Consider the following 20,903-nt stretch of genomic DNA (forward strand, 5'->3'; position numbering starts at 1 on the left):
ACAGCAGAGGAGACTGAGGAGCGGCATGATTGAAATGTATGAAATTATGAGGGTTATGGATAGGGTGGATAAAATAAACCTTTTGCCCTTGATTTTGTTTGGGGGGGGGGTTGAATCATTAGCTAGGATCACAGACTTAAGGGGCAGAAGATTCAGAGGAGATGTGAGGAAAGTCTTTTTCACCCAGAGGGTGATGGGAATCTGGAACTCACGACCTGTAAGAGTGGTAGACATAGAAACCCTCATAACATTTTAGTATTTAGATGTGCACTTGCAATGCCAAGAAAAACAAGGTTATGGGCCACATACTGGAAAATGGAATTAGAATAGTCAGGTGGCTATTTTTGACCAGCGTGGACATGATGGACCAAAAGGCCTTTTTCTAGGCTGTGGATCTCTATGACTCTATTAACTGCAGCATTAGTTCAGATGACTTGCCAAAGATTATTATGTATTTTATAATCTGTATTCATCATACCTAAACATTTGCTGATTTTACAAAAGCCCTCTTGCCTTGTCGCTAAAATTGATTTCAGCATTTTATCTACTACTGATCTCAGCCGAACTAGCCTTTGATTTCTGGTGTCTTCTGGTGAAATAAGGTGTGACATACTCTCCCTTCTAACTGGTCTAACAAAGGAAACCATGGAAGATCAAAACCAACAGCTACTTCCTAAAATTCTTGGATGCAAGCCACGATTCCAATGAAGTCTGTCAACATCGAGTCCCGTTATTTTCTCCAGTACTATTCTTTTACCAATTGTAAAAACATCCTCACTAATTGACTGTATTATATCAAAGAAAGTACTAAATTCTAAGCAGGAGTTTATTGAAGGAGAACTGTAACTGTACTACAGTACAAAAACCATAACACCAGTATGTCTGATTATGTTGCCAATCATGAATAAAGACACTAATTTTTTTCCCTTTATGGGTTGAGATTTATCAAAAAAACTTCATACTCAACAATTTAGTATGAAGAAATCAGCATTTTAAGTAGTCTTGTTCAATTCAATGCGCACACAGACACAAAGCAAGCAAATCAAACACAACTGGTCTGATCAGATTAGTGATCAAAGAAAATAAGGAATTAAAACTCTTAGAAGACATTACACATGACTCAAGTTAGTTGTCATTTTCAAAGATTGTTCTCTAGCCAGCCTTAAATCTGTTATCCAATTTATTTGCCATGTTAAATACAAATCCTAATATATGAAAACTTGTCTTTATTTTTATGCAGCATTTCTATTTCAAATTGACACCAAGTAAGAAACAGTTAAAATACACAGAGACTCCTTGAAGGAAGGGAGTCTTACTATGCTCCAGAGTTAGTCTTCCCAGCTAACGAACAGTCAAGTTTCACATTCGCTTTTCAGCAGTTATTAAATTGGAAACGCAAATGTACCAGTCTCATAACATCTAAATAAGATCTCTGTACACACCAGCTAAATCTTCTTGAGTCTAGCTAGGTGGATAAAGAACTGGTTCAGCAACAGGAGACAGAGAGTAGTAGTTGAAGGGAATTTCTCGAAATGGAGAAAGGTGACCAGTAGTGTTCCACAGGGGACACTGTTGTTTGTAATATACATAAATGATCTGGAAGAGGGCACTGTTGGTATGATCAGCAAGTTTGCATATGACACGAAGGTTGGTGGAGTAGCAGAAAGCATAAGGGACTGTCTGAGAATACCGGAGGATATAGATAGACTGGAGAGTTGGGTGGAAAAGTGGCAGATGGTTTTCAATCCAGAAAAATGCGAGGTGATGCATTTAGGCAAGACAATTCTAGAGTGAATTATACAATGAACGGAAGAGCCTTGGGAAAAGTTGATAGGCAGAGAGATCTGGGAATGCAGGTCCATTGTATCCTGAAGGTTGCTGCATAGGTGAATAGAGTGGTCAACGCGGCATATAGTACGCTTGCCTTCATTGGACGGGGTATTGAGTATAAGAGCTTAGCAAATCATGTTAAAATTGTATAAGACATTGGTTCGGCCGCATTTAGAATACTGTATGCAGTTCTGATCACCACATTACCAAAAGGATGTGGACACTTTGGAGAGGGTGCAGAGAAGGTTTACGAGGATGTTGCCTGGTGTGGAAGGTGCGAGCAATGAACAAAGGTTGAGTAGGTTAGGTTAGGTTTATTTTCATTAGAAAAAAGGAGATTATAAACCTCAGTCAGGTCCCCCCCAAAGTCATGAAAGGTATAGACAGGGTGGATAGAGATAAGCTTTTTCCCAGGGTGAAGGATTCAATAACGAGAGGTCATGCTTCCAAGGTGAGGGGTGGAAAGTTTAAGGCGGATACACGCGGTAAGTACTTCACACAGAGGGTGGTGGGCGTTTGGAACACGTCGCCAGCAGAGATGGTAGAAGCAGGCACGGTAGATTCATTTAAGATGCGTCTGGGCAAATGCACGAGTAGGTGGGGAGCAGAGGGATACAGATGCTTAGGAATTGACCGACAGGTTTAGAGTCATAGAGATGTACAGCATGGAAACAGACCCTTCGGCCAACCCGTCCATGTCGACCAGATATCCCAACCCAAACTAGTCCCACCTGCCAGCACCCGGCCCATATCCCTCCAAACCTTTCCTAATCATATACCCATCCAATTGCCTCTTAAATGTTGCAATTGTACCAGCCTCCACCACATCCTCTGGCAGCTCATTCCATACATGTACCACCCTCTGCGTGAAAAAGTTGCCCCTTAGGTCTCTTTTATATCTTTCCCCTCTCACCCTCACCCTCTAGTTCTGGACTCCCCGACCCCAGGGAAAAGACTTTGTCTATTTATCCTATCCATGACCCTCATAATTTTGTAAACCTCTATAAGGTCACCCCTCAGCCTCCGACGCTCCAGGGAAAACAGCGCCAGCCTGTTCAGCCTCTCCCTGTAGTTCAGATCCTCCAACCCTGGCAAAATCCTTGTAAATCTTTTCTGAACCCTTTCAAGTTTCGCAACATCTTTCCGATAGGAGGGAGACCAGAATTGCATGCAAGATTCAAACAATGGCCTAACAAATGTCCTGTACAGCCACAACATGACCTCCCAACTCCTGTACTCAATACTCTGACCAATAAAGGAAAGCATACCAAATGCCTTCTTCACTATCTTATCTACCTGCGACTCCACTTTCAAGGAGCTATGAACCTGCACTCCAAGGTCTCTTTGTTCAGCAACACTCCCTAGGACCTTACCATTAAGTGTACAAGTCCTGCTAAGATTTGCTTTCCCAAAATGCAGCACCTCGCATTTATCTGAATTAAACTCCATCTGCCACTTCTCAGCCCATTGGCCCATCTGGTCCACATCCTGTTGTAATCGGAGGTAACCCTCTTCACTGTTCACTACACCTCCAATTTTGGTGTCATCTGCAAACTTACTAACTGTACCTCCTATGTTCGCATCCAAATCATTTATGTAAATGACAAAAAATAGAGGTCCCAGCACTGACCCTTGTGGCACTCCACTGGTCACAGGCCTCCAGACTGAAAAACAACCCTCCACCACTACCCTCTGTCTTCTACCTTTAAGCCAGTTCTGCATCCAAATGGCTAGTTCTCCCTGTATTCCATGAGATCTAACCTTGCTAATCAGTCTCCCATGAGGAACCTTGTCGAACGCCTTACTGAAGTCCATATAGATCACACCTACTGCTTTGCCCTCATCAACCTTCTTTGTTACTTCTTCAAAAAAACTCAATCAAGTTTGTGAGACATGATTTCCCATGCACAAAGCCATGTTGACTATCCCGAATCAGTCCTTGCCTTTGCAAATACACGTACGTCCTGTCCCTCAGGATTCCCTCCAACAACTTGACCACCACCGAGGTCAGGCTCACCGGTCTATGGTTCCCTGGCTTGTCTTTACCACCCTTCTTAAACAGTGGCACCACGTTTGCCAACCTCCAGTCTTCTTGCACCTCACCTGTGACTATTGATGATTCAAATATCTCAGCAAGAGGCCCAGCAATCACTTCTCTAGCTTCCCACAGAGTTCTCAGGTACACCTGATCAGGTCCTGGGGATTTATCCACCTTTAACCGTTTCAAGACATCCAGCACTTCTTCCTCTGTAATCTGGACATTTTGCAAGGTGTCACCATCGATTTCCCTCCAGTCTATATCTTCCATATCCTTTTCCACAGTAAATACTGATGCAAAATATTCATTTAGTATCTCCCCCATTTTCTGTGGCTCCACATAAAGGCCGCCTTGCTGACCTTTGAGGGGCCCCATTCTCTCTCTAGTTACCCTTCTGTCCTTAATATATTTGTAAAAACCCTTTGGATTCTCCTTAATTCTATTTTCCAAAGCTATCTCATGTCCCATTTTGCCCTCCTGATTTCCCTCTCAAGTATACTCCTACTGCCTTTATACTCTTCTAAGGATGCACTTGATCTATTCTATCTATACCTGACATATGCTTCCTTCTTTTTCTTAACCAAACCCTCAATTTCTTTAGTCATCCAGCATTCCCTATACCTACCAGCCTTCCCTTTCATCCTGACAGGAATATACTTTCTCTGGATTCTGGTTATCTCATTTCTGAAGGCTTCCCATTTTCCAACTGTCTCTTTACCTGCGAACATCTGCCTCCAATCAGCTTTCGAAAGTTCTTGCCTAATACCGTCAAAATTGGCCTTTCTCCAATTTAGAACTTCAACTTTTAGATCTGGTCTATCCTTTCCCATCACTATTTTAAAACGACTAGAATTATGGTCGCTGGCCCCAAAGTGCTCCCCCACTGACACCTCAGTCACTTGCCTTATTTCCCAAGAGTAGGTCAAGTTTTGCAACTTCTCTAGTAGGTACATCTACACACTGAATCAGAAAATTGTCTTGTACGCACTTAAATTCCTCTCCATCTAAACCTTTAACACTATGGCAGTCTCAGTCAATGTTTGGAAAGTTAAAATCCCCTACCATTATTACCCTATTATTCTTACAGATAGCTGAGATCTCCTTACAAGTTTGTTTCTCAATTTCACTCTGACTATTGGGGGGGTCTATAATACAATCCCAATAATATGATCATCCCTTTCTTATTTCTCAGTTCCACCCAAATAACTTCCCTGGATGTATTTCACAGTCCATTTGGATCTTCTCAGGCTTGGAGGGCCAAAGGGCCTATTCCTGGGCTGTAAATTTTCTTTGTTCTATTAACAAAATGCCCCACTTTCCTTGATTTGCAAAACAAACATTTTAAAGTCCTAACATTTTTTTCATACTATATATGCAATGAATGTTGTTAACAAATAAATACTACCAAAACACTTAAAAAGGCAAACAAGCAGACAAAACACATCCAGAAACCTTTGCCACACTCTCCTACATCAAAGACATCTTAGAAATAACTGCCAGACTACTCAGACCTCTTAGCATCACAGTAGCCCACAGAACCACTAACACACTAAAACAACTAATGAACTTGAAAGACCCTATACAGACAACAAACAAAACTAATGTTATTTACAAAATAATTTGCAAGAACTATAATAAACACTACATTAGACAAACAGGCAGAAAACTAACCACCAAGGATACATGAACATTAACTAGCCACAAAAATACATGACCACTCTCATTAGTATCTCTACGCACAGAGGAAGAAGGACACCACTTCGACTGGGACAACACATTCATTCTGGGAGAAGCCAAATAGAAACACACGTGAAAATTCCTAGAAGCATGGCACTCCAACTGGAACTTTATTAACAAACACATTGACTTGGATCCCATTTACTACTCCCTGAAAAGAAAAAAGTGACATCACCAACCCAAGGAATCCTAAACACAAATGAAAAACGAACCATACCACCAGTGCTTCACTGATGTTACCTAGTATGGTGACAAAACATCAAAAAACGAACCTTCCAGCTCAGCAGCAAACTGACATCCAGAACCTCAACCTGAGTTACAAACCTTAAAACTTGCTAAGGATTGCAGCTTTCAGGTTTATTTTGAAATACAACAGTAACTTTGTGCCCAGCTGCTCAGTGAGGCGGTTTTTCTTCCAAATGGTAAAAGCATGCAACATTAGATGCACTCCAGAACCAATAAGCCTAATATTTACACTAAGTAAACAAGCCTGTAATAATAAAGTGAATACAAGTAAAATACATACCAGGTAAACTGAAATGTCTCAACTTTTTTTTGGAATAATGTGTTTAGGAGGGTGAGAGTGTCAGTCAGTATAAAACACTGGCGTGATAATTGAATGCATTAAATTATGCCAACAATGTAATGACTTAGGAGAAACACCACAAATCACATATATAGAAAGCAGCAGTTACTATAAGGGCAATCATAATCACCTGCTGCCAAAGTATTCCTATTCGTGCCAATAATTACAACTTAATCAATTTTTGAACAAAATTTTACTCTATTATTTTGACAGTGATTCACACAAAATTGTGTTTACCTGCATATTTTTGGCTTAATTGGTGCTTACCTTCTATAGCCATTGCGTCACAAAACATGGACATGAAAAGGAAAAAAAAACAACAATTAGTGCGATACAATATAGATCTGTGGAATAAAACATTCCATAGGAGGGAAAAATGGACATTAACCTATAGTCACTGCATCACAAAACATACATATGAAAAAGAAAATAAAGATATTGCTATACAATGTATATCCCTAGGATGAAATAGCCACAGAACAAAGGGACATTAACTTGTATCCAGTAAAATATTAATATATTCAATTTGGTTTTTCAAAAAAATTCAAGAACTGCTTACTTAAAAACAACTAACGATTTAAATTTTTCTTGCATTAATCCGTTTTTTTTTCCCATTTGTTCTTATTTTAACTAGATTCTAGTCTACAACAGTAAGATAGCAACTAAGAAATGATTGGGTAGAGATACTGAGCTCAACAATATAAGAAACACTTCATAATAAAATTTAGAGATTAAAATTCTTCCTTGTTAATTGTCAGGACAAACTTATAGAATGTCAAACTTAAATCACTAATACATATTAATCAAAGTTATTTTCACACATGGAACTGTATAATGTAATCCTCAAAATCCCAGTAAGGAGTTCCAGAATCCCATGCAATGAACAGAATTTGACTTCTTCACCATAAACTGGAGGCCTTGGGCAGAAGAAATCTCCATTGATCTTACTTGTCAATCAACAAGTGTCATTACAAATCAGTAGCTAACTGTACATGAACTATTTTTAGACACTTGAGAAGTATGTTATATCAAAGTATGTGTTTCTTGGCCTTTTTTCCTTCCTATCAAGATAAAAATTAAGTACAAACGCCTGCTAAAATGGAAGTGAGCCAGGCTGTAACTGGCTACACATATGTGGCATTACATTATTAACGGCCTTCTCTGAGGCATAAGGAAGAAAAGGACAGAAAGCAAATATTAACTTGTTTTGACTACGTCCTTAGAACAAAAATCAAAAGTGACAGAGAAAAAAAAGGATGATTCGAAGCTTTTCTTTCAAGTGAATAAGTAAGTCTTTGATATACATTACAACTCAAATTGGAGTTGGTAGCCTACAACAATTCCACTTAGAGAATGTTGAACTCACTTTCCATAACTGGGGTTCAAACTTCAACCAAAACTGACATGAGAGCTAAGGCATGGATAGGTTTTTATTAGTTATTGATGTGGGTCTTTAGATGTAGGCCTAGGTTTGACCTTTCCAACATCCTCTTTGTGAAGTCTTTCCATACTCCTAGTCATCCAAAACACTTACCACATGTATCCTTCCCCATACTAAGTTTCACACACCCACTATTCTTGCTGTCAATGATTTCCACAGGACTGTTGTGTTGAATATTAAATTATCATTCAAAAATCTCTCAAGTTTACTTCCAATCTACTTTGTGACTGCCTCTAATGTTTTGAGAGTCCATTCTGTCTTCCAACTCACGCCCTTCCCACAATGCTACAGCTTTAACCCCGCTCCCAAAAACTCTCAGTAACTGCTTATCTTTCTCTATTACCCTTTTCAAAAGCAAACAAGAAATCCATCTTTTTAGCAGAATTACAAACAACTTTTCTTTTACTGCTCAGGATCTACTTCTCGGATTACACACTTTGGGACATTCATTAAATACTACTTATTTTACCTACTAGCAGAATGAAGCGCATGCAAAACACACTTGGGACATCAAGGTGATTTAATGTACGGTACCAACTGACCAATGACAGCATGTAAGGAAAAGAAAAGACTTTAAACATTACATTTTTGGGATTCATCTCGTCAGGAAAAAAATCCTCAAATGATTCCCATCTATTAATCTAGATTAGAAGGGAGACTGGGTTAAATAGGACTCTGTTCTGCTTTCCAATTCAGAATTTATAGTAAAAAAACCCATTGACATTCTCCTAGCAAAGCCATTCACCACAACTGACCTCATTTCTTTGAGTCCTTCAGTCTCTATAACGTGCAGAATCTGTTTGGGGGTCATTGGAGCATCTGAGTAATTTTCCAACACCTGTGGACAGATATGTACTGAAATCCAAGTCAACCATTACCTGACAGCACAAAAAGGTTGAAAAGAAAAGATCATGTGCAGCAATATACGTGATGTAGGTTCTTTAATCTAAAGGACTTTAAAACAATTACAGTCAGTTTGCAGACTATGGCCACATTACTGTTTAAGATACAGTCTATAGGAAGACTTTTTTAGTAAATTAATATTTTCTGAAAGCTGAAGACAATAAAATAATTCATAGGTGACAAAATGCATAATGCACTGAAAAATAATCTTCGTCATAATATATACTTAGAAATGAAGCCAATGTTTTAAATTTAAAATACGTCTCTGCCATGGAGACAACAGGGCTCAGCTTATCACCTGTCCTTTGATCAGACATAAATTCACCACCACAGGTACACAGAAATATGCTTTCAGTTCACCCCTCATGAAAGCAGCAACATATATACAATACAATCTCCAGAAGAACAAGTAAAGGAAATGCTTTGATACTTGGCCCAAATAACTGTTTTTCAACTACAAGCCAATGTGATAAATGGTGCTAGATTAACTTTGAGAAAGCCTTACAAGTTAGCACAATCCTGACTTTCACATCTGCAAACTCAACATCTGTGGTCACAAGATAATGAAATCTTCAACTGACACATCCCTTAATCCAACTTCTGCACTACCCCTAAACTGATTTCAAGGATCTCTCCATCACTAACATTTAGATCTGGAAGCTTCCTTTTCTTTTTGACAATGCTACACCAAAAACAGCACAATAACTCACCAAGACAAATAGAAAACTAAGCAAAACTCTGAAATTAAAAAAATGCAACTTGATTCAATTCTGCACAATTTTAAACACAAGTAACCCAAATTTAGAAGAATATGTTTTAAAATTTAGATTAGAACTTGCCAATTATGGAAGTATTTGAGTGCAGCTTTAGCATATGAACTTTCAAAATGTCAGGAGCTTTGCTATTCTAAGGCAGCTAAATGAACTTGAGAAGATACACACTCCATTCCAAAACATTTAGCCATTTGCAGTATTTCTCACATCTGAATTACTTAAAACAGCACAGGATCTTATAATTCATAAGCACGGTTCATCATTCTACCTTCAATCAACATTATTAAATCCTACGTGCGTAGCTTGGCATAGTTCACTGTGACTTAAGAAATGCACAACAAACATTAGCAAATAGATATCCAATTGTCAATTCTCTATCAAAACAGTCAGTGTATTACTAGTTAAAACTTTTGATGCTAGCAGTGAAACTGTCAAAAAAAACCTGAAAGTTTGACAGATCTTGATCCTACTGTGCAAACTGTAGTTACTCAAACTAAATAATGTGCGATTTCATACTGCCCTTACTGTAAGACAAAAGGTGAATAACAAAAACGTAGGTTCTGATGAAAGGTTTTAAATTAAGCATTAATCCATCTGATGTAGATTAACCAGTTATGTGCACTCAGCCTTTACCTTGTTTTTTTTTTAAAAATTCCCTTTCTTGATGTAAACAAATAATTGAGGTTGCACCTCATGCAAGATAGAAATCTTATGTTATTTCAGAATATTATTTCCAGCTGTGTAACGAAACTACTATTGAAAAACATTCAGTTTCAGATATATTAGAACACAACCCTAAATGGAATGCTGTCACATATGGTATTTAACATGTTTTTTAAGATTGCGTTTGTGATATGAACGGTTCAGTGAGGGGAGGCCCCTAATATAAGTGAGGTACTTCCCCGGAGTGATAGGGGTAAATTTATATGTACACATCTCCCATGTGGTTGAAATGATAGGGAGCACAAAATAACATGCACACTAAGGCATGGATTGAATTGAGCAATATGTTAAGAGTCAAATCTTAAAAGCAGGGTGGAAGAGTTAATTATCGCTCCTGGTTTGCAATCTTCTCAGCTATATAGCTAGTGAGTCTGCATTTCATTAGCAACAAGTGAAGTATCAGCCAATACTTCAGTTTGCTTCTATAGCAATTTAACTCAACAGTGCTTTGAGAACAGCAGTTCCATTTGTCCAACATGCAGATTACAATTCATGGGTTGGCGGAAGTAAACCCATAAATTATGTTTATAATTGCTTCACTTGAAACAAGATCACTGTGTCTCCCGTAACAAAAATTCAAACAACCTCAAGTTTTTTTTAAAAAGAAAACAAACATTTTAGTTAATAAAGAATCTCAGTACCAAAATATTGCTGACAAGATAGTCATTCTGCAGTAGACATGGGACTCCATAATCAAGGAATCTCCTCTAAACTGCACACCTATTACACAAAATATGCCTGACCTAATGAGTTCACTTTAAAAAAACTTCAACATTTTACTACATTTATTATTTGAGTGTTGTAATGTCAGTAGTTAATTATTAAAAATACTTATCAGAAAACACTACTAAAAAGATGACAAACTGCCAAATTTATTTGAAAAAGGTGGCATGTTGGAAGGAAGTCAGCAAGGGGGCTAAAATGCTCAAGGAATTCCAGACCATTGTATTACTGTAGATTCATTGTTGGATTATAAACAAATTTTAAAAACTGCAAATGCCACCACTTACATTATAGATGCCTAAATAAATAGCTCAAATCTGACAGTTCAGATTTTTAAAAAACAAATTTGAAACACTTCACTTAAATGTATTAAATTCAGCACAAGTTAATTCTCATGCACTCCAATCACTTATCCCAAACATTAGGCCCAGAAGTGCTTGCAACCAAAGAATATCCTGCACTTCATTTTTTTTTAAAAAGGACAGAAGATTTATATCATAATATTTAGTAACATGCTCTCTTCAGAGTAATAAACTGTGTCAAGGGCACATGATGGAATTCTTCACGCTTCTACATGAATGTGAAGGTAATTCTTTGGCAGTTCCTTGATACAATTCAAAATCAGGCCAGTTTGTTAAATTAAAAAAATGACAATTCTGAGCAAATGACAATTATAGCACTGGATTTTTACAGATTGCTTCCATTTATCTCAGCAGCTTTCCTACTATGTTGCCCATTACAAACTGAATGATAAATGGTGTTCAAAATTTTAAGGAGCCATTCACAGCAGGTTACATGTGACACATGAAGTGGAAAACAATTACAAATTTGCAAAACACCAAGATTTTCTTCTCAAAAGTATTTCAAATGTTGCCATTACTGATTTTGTGTTTAAACAGAACGCAAACGTAATAATTTTTCATCTCCACAAACGGTTGGATGAGTTATTCCATTAGATTGGAGGAATGTTCTAAGTTTAACACAGGGCAAAAGTTCAAGCATACCATATATACTAGTGTGTAGGTTGAATTTTTAAGACAGTTTTTTAAAGCTGAAATTAGGGGCACAAATTTTAAAGGACTGAAATTCATGCTGCAGTTCAAAATATTGTATTATTAGCAAAAGTAGATCTGATTGCACAATAAATCCTGGGCGAAGAAGAAAAACACAATGAATTATGGTAAAGGTAATTACTGGATAAAAGCAAGAGACCAGTATTAAAATTTAACATGTAAAAGATTCACTTAAATCCTGCAAATCACACAGTTCAACATCATGGCCTGGTATAATGGCACACTTAAAATGAAACATTTATTAAATTCTGAAAGAGTAAACGTCTATAAACTTGCCCACTAAATTCTTCCATTTCCCTCACATTTACTCTTGTATGTTACGAACCTCAGCAACATTAACACATTTGTCAAAAAAATTAAAGATATACCAGTATGTAGCTAATATATCTCACTTTTATTCAGATATACTGGCAGGATTAAAGTGATTAACTTTTTAACGATATTAACTTTTGGACATAGAGTGAACAAAGTGCTATAAGTACCGATAGACTTAGTACTGGTCTGAATAAATGAATGAATTAAAACGCGCTGTCATAAATCAAGTGCAATAAGTTGAGTTTGAGTGAATGGAGAGGCAATACAGTCAAAGGATGATGAATCGAGTTACTGATATGAACGAATGAATGCGATTTAATATGATATAGTAGGTCAACTTATACATGAGATATGGAAAATACAAGATTTTTGGTCAAAATAAGGGATCTATTTATACGCGAGACTGATCTATACACAAGTATATATGGTATTTGCAGAGCTATTTTGTGAAGATGCAGCTAATAAAAGAAATTAATGATAAAAATTTCTATTTTGCCCTCTGAAATGTGAGCCCCAAATAGGTGCAGTAAAATGTTTCCAAAAAAATCTTATGTAAATATTGTCACTTTTATTCTTTACTTGATATGGATAAAGAAAACAATGCCTCTTGAAAAAAAATTAAAACATTGGACTTGAATATTTTTGCATTGCTAAATTTATCATTTTGTTCTTTGGAGATATACATCATCCACTGACCTTTTTTAAATTTCAGCACTTCTCTGACCTATATGCAAAGGAACATTTTTATATGTATTTAGGAAAATTACATGAGGATGTAAACACAGTGCCAAGATGGTAGGAGTAGGAGGAATTGTGCTGTGGTACATTTAGCTTGCTGTTTCACTTTCTACTATCCTGTAAATTCCCCAAGTACTGAGTCTCAGTTAAGAAGGTCAAAACTGAACATTACAATAGTCAGACAATGACCACTATTAATTTATTGCCCTTTTCAAAATTTACAAGTCAAATCAGTAAAACTATAAAACAGTAGTCCCAGAAAAAAGTATTTAAAATAAGCTGACAATTAGCTGTCAGTGGCTCAGTGACTAGCACCCTGCCTCCTTTAGTGCCAAGGACCTGGGTTCAATTCCAGCCTCAGGCGACTGCCTGTGTGGGGTTTGCACATTCTCCCCATCTCTGTGTGGGTTCTCTAGGTGCTCCAATTTATTCCCACAGTTCAAAGATCTGCAGGTTAGGTGGATTGGCCATAGTAAATTGGCCATAACGTTCAGCGATGTGCAGATTGGGTGGGTTAGCCATGGTAAATGCAGGGTTTCTGGGGCAGAGTCGGGCTTGAGTCTTCAGGGGCTGAGAGAGTCTTACGGCATGGAAACAGATCCTTTGGTCCAACTTGCCCATGCTGACCAAGTTTCCCAACTAAAAATGCTCCCATTTGGGCCATATTACCCTAAACGTTTCCTTTTAATGCACCTATCCAAATGCCTTTTAAATATTCTAACTGCATCCGCATCTAGAGTCAGTGTAGACTCAACGAGCCAAATGACCTGCTTTCATACTGTAGGCATTCTATGAAATCCAGATTCACAGGCAACCACCTCAACTCATGCTATGTTAGGCCTCAAAATTAAACAGTAAAACCATCTCATGTGCTTCCTATTTAAACTAAATCAAACTACAGCTCCACATATCTGATCTCCACAATAACATGCATGACAACTAAAGACCAGCATAGCAGAAACCTAGCAACAAAGACCTGAACATTATAGTGCACTTGAATACAGTAGCAAATGCATTGCTTCAAATACTGATAGTTCAAGCTTGATTAGACTAGCCACAGTCATGAAAATGTTAATTTAATAAGATTGTCAACTGATAAAATCTAGTTATTAACTAACACTTCAAGGCACTACGCATTGGAGGGAGAGAATCTGTTTTAATAATGTGTTATAGCTAAGTATGACAAATGTAACAGAAACCATTTTTAACTGTGTTATCCACAGAGGCAGCAAGAAGCAATTTGGCATTTCTTGAAAATTCAACTAGCTTCGTGGCATGACTTTGGTCACACAGATTATAAAGATCACAGATCTAGGAGCAAATCATCTGAATGATTTATAATTTCTGTAAGTTAGATAATGTTTGTGTTACTCAGAATTAATTCAGTTTGCTGAACTACACATTACAAAAGAGACTTGATTTGTCACAAAGAAAAGTGGTTTTAGGCTGCTCAGAAGAAACAGACAGAGTTCTCCTTAAATTCAAAATATAGTAGCACCAACTGAAAAAGGATGATAAAGTGAATGATAAATGCACTAAGTGGTTGATTCTTTCACATGTCCTCTACGTAACAGCAAATCCTTGTCTCGTTGTCTGCTGATTTTGTCAGCGGTGGCTGGTTGCCACCTTCTTATTTCAAGAGCAGGGCAAGAAGGCAAGCACAAGTGTACCTCAGCCAGAATAGGAGTCAAACTCATACTACTGGCACTATTCTGAACCACAAGACAGCCATCAAGCAAATTGAGCTTAGTGGCCCCAATCTGAGGTAGGAAGAGAAAGATATTGACTTCAGGCATCCACTGTGAATTATTTATGTGGCTGCGATGTTCACATTCATCAGCAGTGTCAGGTATGCAACAGCATGAGTCCAGCTGCATAGTCCATTAGGTCTCAATTTGATACTGAAGAACATCTCATCAAACCAAAGTGCTCACTAAAAAATCATTTCATACAGTTAAGGTTCCAGAATTTGGTTTACACGTGAGCTTCTAGAGTACTTCAATAAACCTGGCATTCTCAAGCCATTAAAATACTCAGAACTGAGAGTTGAGAGTTGCAGTTGGGCACGCCCAAAGTAGAATTCTGGTCTTTTTGGACACGTTTCACAGTTGCAGGTGTACTATAATTGCTGCTGCAAAAGAAAGCTATTGAAAGCTATAGTACTGAAGATTTTTGGGACATTAAAACAATTTATTTCACAAATCTAAGGCAGTTGCTAAGATTTGGTACATGTTTACAATATCCTAGGAATTATAATATTGGGCGCCGAGCACAAATGCAAGGGAGTTACGTTAAATCTTTGTTAAAAACTGGTTTAGCCTCAAGTGGAATATAACATCTAATTCTAGGTGCCATTTCAACAAAAATGTGAAAGTATGAGAGAGAATACAAATAAAGCTTCATAAGGAGGGTTACAGGGATGAAGAACTTCAATACATTGATAAATTGGAGGGGTTATGGGTGCTTGCGTTGGAGAATGTTATAACAAACTTGACAGAGGTATTCAAAATAATGTGGACTCCAGACAGAATAGATGAGGGAGAAAACACCAGAGATATAAGGATTGAGGATTAGATTAGAATTAATTGGTAAAAAGAACAATGGAGACATGAGAAGAAATTTATACAGCAAGTGTTAAAATCTAAAATATACTGCCTGTGTGTACAGGAGAAGCAAGTTAAATGGAGACATTCAAAAGTAAATTCAATTATTAACTAAAAAGCGAGAATATGCAGGTTCATAGGAGAAGGTGAGGGAATAGTACGAGGTGTACTGCTCATTTGGCGAGCCAACACAGGCAACATACAAATCGCCTCCTTCAGTGCTGCAACGATTCTGCGACGCTGTTGCTTAACATTCTGGAATTTCACACAAGGGCTGTTCACCTAACTTGAAACCTTTATAACGTACACCACTTCACCAATACTGATGAAAACAGTCAGCATACAGACTGACTCATAATATTAGTCAGCTCTAACTTGTGTTGCACAACCAAGCCTCTCAAAACCATCATCTAAAGTGACAAATTCTGAAACATGATGTTTATCAGAAATGACAGTACAAATATTAAAATACATTAAATGGGAAAGTCTTCAACAATCCAGAGCATAAAGTGACTTTAACTACTGTTTTAAGTCTACTTTCACAGAGGAAAAAAAATTTCTGCATTTGAAGACATCTTATAAGTGTCACTCCACACTGAAGCTGTCTCCCATTATTCAGCTCTATTCGGGTTAAAATACAACAGCCACCTCAGTGCTGGGTACATTACAGGAAGGCATAAAAGGTCAATTCCTGGTGTCAGACGGCTACATTGAGAGGTAAATTTAGGAAAGCCTGGACTCTCACCTTGAAAGTAGGCAGATGAAAAGGAACTATTAGAGTATATAAACTCCTAAGTGCAATAAAAAGTGAAGCCAGAACATTATTTCAAGTTAAAATAGGACTACAGGACAAGGAAAGGAAAGAACAAACTTAAACAAGACTAGCCCCAAAAAGGACATCTGGAAACACTTCTTTAGAAAGCAATTAGAAGCTAGAGTAATCTTCTAGCTGGTGTATTGGGACCAGAATCTCTGGCATCAGTTGAGCAGTTAGATGATGTGACTGGAGGGAACCCGCAGGTTTTAAAAAGGAGGGGTTAGTTTGGCCAATGTCTCCTCTATCTGGATCATTCTTAAATTTATTAAATAAATTCAAAAAAAATCACAACTTCAGAAAATTGGCCATAATTCTCTTGAGCAGAAAGAGCATTGAAAATGCAAAGTCAAATTTAACTTTTATGTATGGCAAATTGCTGAAATTGAGAGTGGATAACAATCAGTGAGAGAAGGTAGACAATCGTGACCCAAACAAAAAAGATAAATGATAGTCTATCTCCATAAACAGGGAAGACACTGTAAAATAAACAGTGCAAAAATCAAGGAGCAAGTTAAAGTAAGAGTTAGTGAATTCAAATATCAAATCATGGCCAGAAACAGGAATAAAAAGAAGGAAAAACTGCAGGATTGAAAGGAGTGATAAAGAACAATAAAGAAAAATCAAAAATGCCATCAATTAATATGACGGAATGAGAATCAATACTTATATTAGATATTCTTTAGCATTCCAACAATTTGTATTGGGATAACTACCATATCATAACATTAAAAGAGCACATAAGAAGAGAATACAAAATTTAACTTTTTGTAAATTTAATTTTAAATTTGACCCAAACAGTAACCTCATGCTATTCCATGCATCACAGTGGTAATCCAGATTTTGTATGGGGGAGGAGCAAGAAGAGACATGACATTTTGTGGAGCTAACAATGTAATGCAGCAAATCGAAGAGCCACTGTTTGATACTGAGTTGGCTGTGCCTGTTCTTTCCCTCCTTCCTGGTCTTATCCAATTTATGCATAAGCCTTTAGTACCATTAGCCTTAACTTGACAGCAAATTCTGGCTCAACTTTATGCAAATCAAAAGTTGTCACCATGCTTTATTTTCATCATTGTTGTCAATTACAAAGTAACAAGAATATAGCTCAGGTTTTCAGTGTTTGATTTTGAAACTATAAAACAACAACTTGTATAACTTTGGATACAATAGAAAAATGATTTTAAATGGTGGTAGCAGTTTTAAACAATGTCTGATTTTAGGCATCAACCTAAACAGGCAATGTCAGAGCTTACTATGTAAATAAACTGCCCACTCAAAATCTAACCCAGTGATACACTAAGCCCACCCTAATGGAATAAAATAAATAATTTTTGGAAGCATTTGAATAATGTTTGTTTTCAAAAAATATGCAAAATATTTCAAACCTTCCACAGCGAACTTAACCGCTGTCACCATGTTGGACATTGGTGCTACTATTCATCGCAACTAGATACCATTGTCACCCCCAGGAAATGAAATGGAGAACAAGTGGCAAATGGACAGCAATTCCAATCAAAACCAGTTTTAGCAGCTGAAAAGAAAGGGATGCCATTGCAGACATCAGATTAAAAAAGTGTTTCTTGTGGTAAAGTTAATATATTCACATGCATGCCTGATGCTGTACTTCCATTTGCCCTAAAGAAAGGAAAAGGATAACAGACAACTATAAATACCTAACAAAGATGCAACAGAAGTGCTCCACCATGGTTGCTCCCTCGTAGCTTAAAAATCAAAAAGAATTTTGGTTAAGACACGGTTGCTTCTTTTTAGCCTCTCGTACATTGTCACTGATTGTAGGATTCTCCATTAGCTCATATTAAGAGGTAGATGAGGGTAATAAAAGCATCACGCTCAAAATTATAGACAGAATATCTGCAAGTCAATAATTTCATTTTCCCCAAATGATATATTATGGAATGTTTTCTTGATGCCTCAAAAGGTATCACATTGCATGCTGTTAAATATTAAATTTATCAATAAAACTTCCTGCTATGTGATACAAGAGTACTCACGAGATTGTTAATGTGGTGGTGATAATAAGGCAGTTTTTACAGTACTGTAAATGAATGACACTTGCATTAAATAGGGTCTACAGTGGTAACCAATGTTGGTTGAACATTGAAAGAGGGCTCCTTGAAATCAATGCTATACAAAGATTATGGAAATAATAAATTTTAACACAACAATTGCAAATATAGTGAATTACTATTGTGACCTATAAAACATTTTCGAGAAAACATGCAGTATTATGGGATGCCCTCTTTCCAAAGGCTAAGTGCACGCTTACTGCAACCTAATCCACAGCCAATATTCATATTTAGCAATCTTGCTCTTAAAATGTTGAGCACCAAGAATATTAATGTAATGAATAGCAACTTCCAATACTCATAAATACCAAGACATGTAAAATTAATGTGCAGCTCCTAAACTCAAAGTTTTTCAAAATGATAATCAATTGTTTAGATGGTCTGATGCAGTACACAAATTTGTATATCTAAAACAGAATTATGAACAAGGCACATTGACAACATAACGTAGTAAAACAAAATATGCCACCCAATCTTAGATAAGAGGTTTTATGATCAACATTAATAGACCAAAACTAATGATGATACCAAGCATCATAAACAGATTTATGAATCTGTTAGCAATTTCAATCAATTTTAGTTGTACAAGCTGCATACTTTCAACAATTAAGTGATAGGGATGCAAATGGAAATGAAAATAGCAGCAACTGAATGGAAAGCAAAATTTCACAACTTGAGAGCATGCCATGACCACCAAACTGGAGACAAGACTCAGACATAACTCAACTAGTTACATTGCACAGTATATAATTCACTTATAGCTAAGAATCTTTGTCTGTATAACTATGAGTTTCTTAAAGACAAAGAAAACCAAAGGAAAAGTGAACCAGTGGCTATAATAATACACTGCATATTAAATTTCACATTATGGACCACAAAGAATAAGGGAAAATTAGTAGTTTACGAGCTATCTTCTTTTCTGGCAGTAAAAAATGAGCTCATTATACAAATATCTGATAACAGCGAAAAAAAAATGCACACATGAATAATTGAGATTCACCATGTCTTCGAGTAAGCATTTACATCATGCGCATTAAAATGCTTACACGATTTTTCAAATAAAAGCAAAACACACACACACACAGGTACCTCTCAAAACTTGAACCAATTTTTAAGGGCAGGGGTAGAATAAGGAGAAAGAAATAAACCTTTTTGAAGCAGAACTAATAAGAGCACCAGGGAGAGATGTGAGTTAGTTGTTGGGTGACACGTCCAGAACACGATCTCTTTCACACTCATACATCCATACACACACTCATAGAGGATAAACATGTGCTGAATGAATTTTGATTGCCACATTATTATTGTTAGAGGAGCCAACGCTGAACGCCCGCCCCCCATCGGGTCATGAACCCATTTCAGATGGTTCTGAATGGGGGAATGAAAATCTCAAACGGCTCTTAGTTACCATGCGGGCAGCCTCAGCCCACGTGCGGTCCTTCTTCTTCTTCTGCTTGTCTTTCATCTTTTTTTCCCCCTTCGAGTGTCGATTCCCTTTACTTTAGCTGCAGCTGCTGCTGTTGTTGTTGGTGGTGGTGGTGGTGGTGAGGGTTTTTCTTTTCCCGGGGGCGGGTGAAGGGAAATGGTGGGGGTGGGGACGGGGATGGTGGGGGTGGTGTGGAGAAGGAGGCGGTGAGGCCAAAGCAAACAAAATAATCACGCGATCTTTAAAAAAAAAAGACGCGCAAACAAAACCAGAGCTCGATGGTTTCCGCACGATCCCGATCTCGCTCTCTCTATGGCTGTGGGTGGGGGGGGATGTGTGTGTTTTTGTGTGTGGTGGGGACGGGACAGGACGGCCCTCTGTGTCTCCTCACTCCGCAGATCCCGGAGCTTCTAAGCGACGCAAACGGCCATCATGAAAACAGGGCCAAAGGGCAACTGACGTCATTAGCCGCAGCACTCGCTCGCGCTCTCCTCCCCGGCTCGCGCTCACCGGTTTTATTTTAAAAATAAAAAAAAAATCAACCACGCAGTGTTAAAAAGGACGCACAGTCGAAATAAGCATCCACCGAAACCTATTTATCATTTTATAAAGCCCGAACAGGTCCTGCCGCGCACTAAGCCGATGGGGGAAGGGCGATCTGCTCCAACAACTGCTCTGGGGGCTTAACGGTTGGGGGAGGGGGGTGTGGTGATCTGTTTGTTTCTTCCCTTCCCCCACAACTCACGCCATCCCCTTTCCTCCACACACATCTCAGGGCCGCGATGCTTTCCTGACTTTGTAGTTCACCCTCGCTCGAGCTTTCCTTCCAACAAATGGCCTCCTTCCGCACAGTGGACTACAATTCCCGTCAGCCGGAAGGCCGCGCAGCTCCCTCTCAGCTGGTGGCTGCTTGCCACAGCACATACCGCCGCCTGGTTGCGGTTGGTGGCATTGCGGCGACGTGACCCACTTGACACCTTTACGGAGCTGACCATGTTTATGACTAAGAAGAATGTGAACAAATGAGCGCGTTTAGGGACCAGTATTTACCTGGATTTCAGAGGCATTAATCTTCACCCAGAATATTTTT

General features: G+C 38.0%; 1 protein-coding gene across 4 annotated transcripts in view; it reads right to left on the reverse strand.

The window, feature by feature from the left end:
* Positions 1–20,455, reverse strand: part of asxl1 (ASXL transcriptional regulator 1) — a 113,538-nt gene extending 93,083 nt beyond the window's left edge. For 2 of the 4 annotated variants that reach the window (XM_043710513.2, XM_043710511.2), the window contains exons 1-3: positions 19,796–20,455; positions 8,388–8,470; positions 6,459–6,461 (exon numbers count right to left, since the gene is read on the reverse strand). In XM_043710513.2, coding sequence (XP_043566448.2) covers positions 6,459–6,461; positions 8,388–8,470; positions 19,796–19,852 — 143 coding nt within the window. In that variant the 5' untranslated portion in view covers positions 19,853–20,455. Of the gene's footprint in view, positions 1–6,428; positions 6,462–8,387; positions 8,471–19,795 lie in introns of those variants that run through there. The other 2 variants (XM_043710517.2, XM_043710516.2) reach the window with 2 other exon arrangements.
* Positions 20,456–20,903: the final 448 nt, after the last annotated feature.

Source organism: Chiloscyllium plagiosum, unplaced genomic scaffold (assembly GCF_037043375.1).
Source record: "Chiloscyllium plagiosum isolate Xiang-an unplaced genomic scaffold, Cpla_swu_hap1 HiC_scaffold_15, whole genome shotgun sequence".
Lineage (NCBI taxonomy): Eukaryota > Metazoa > Chordata > Chondrichthyes > Orectolobiformes > Hemiscylliidae > Chiloscyllium > Chiloscyllium plagiosum.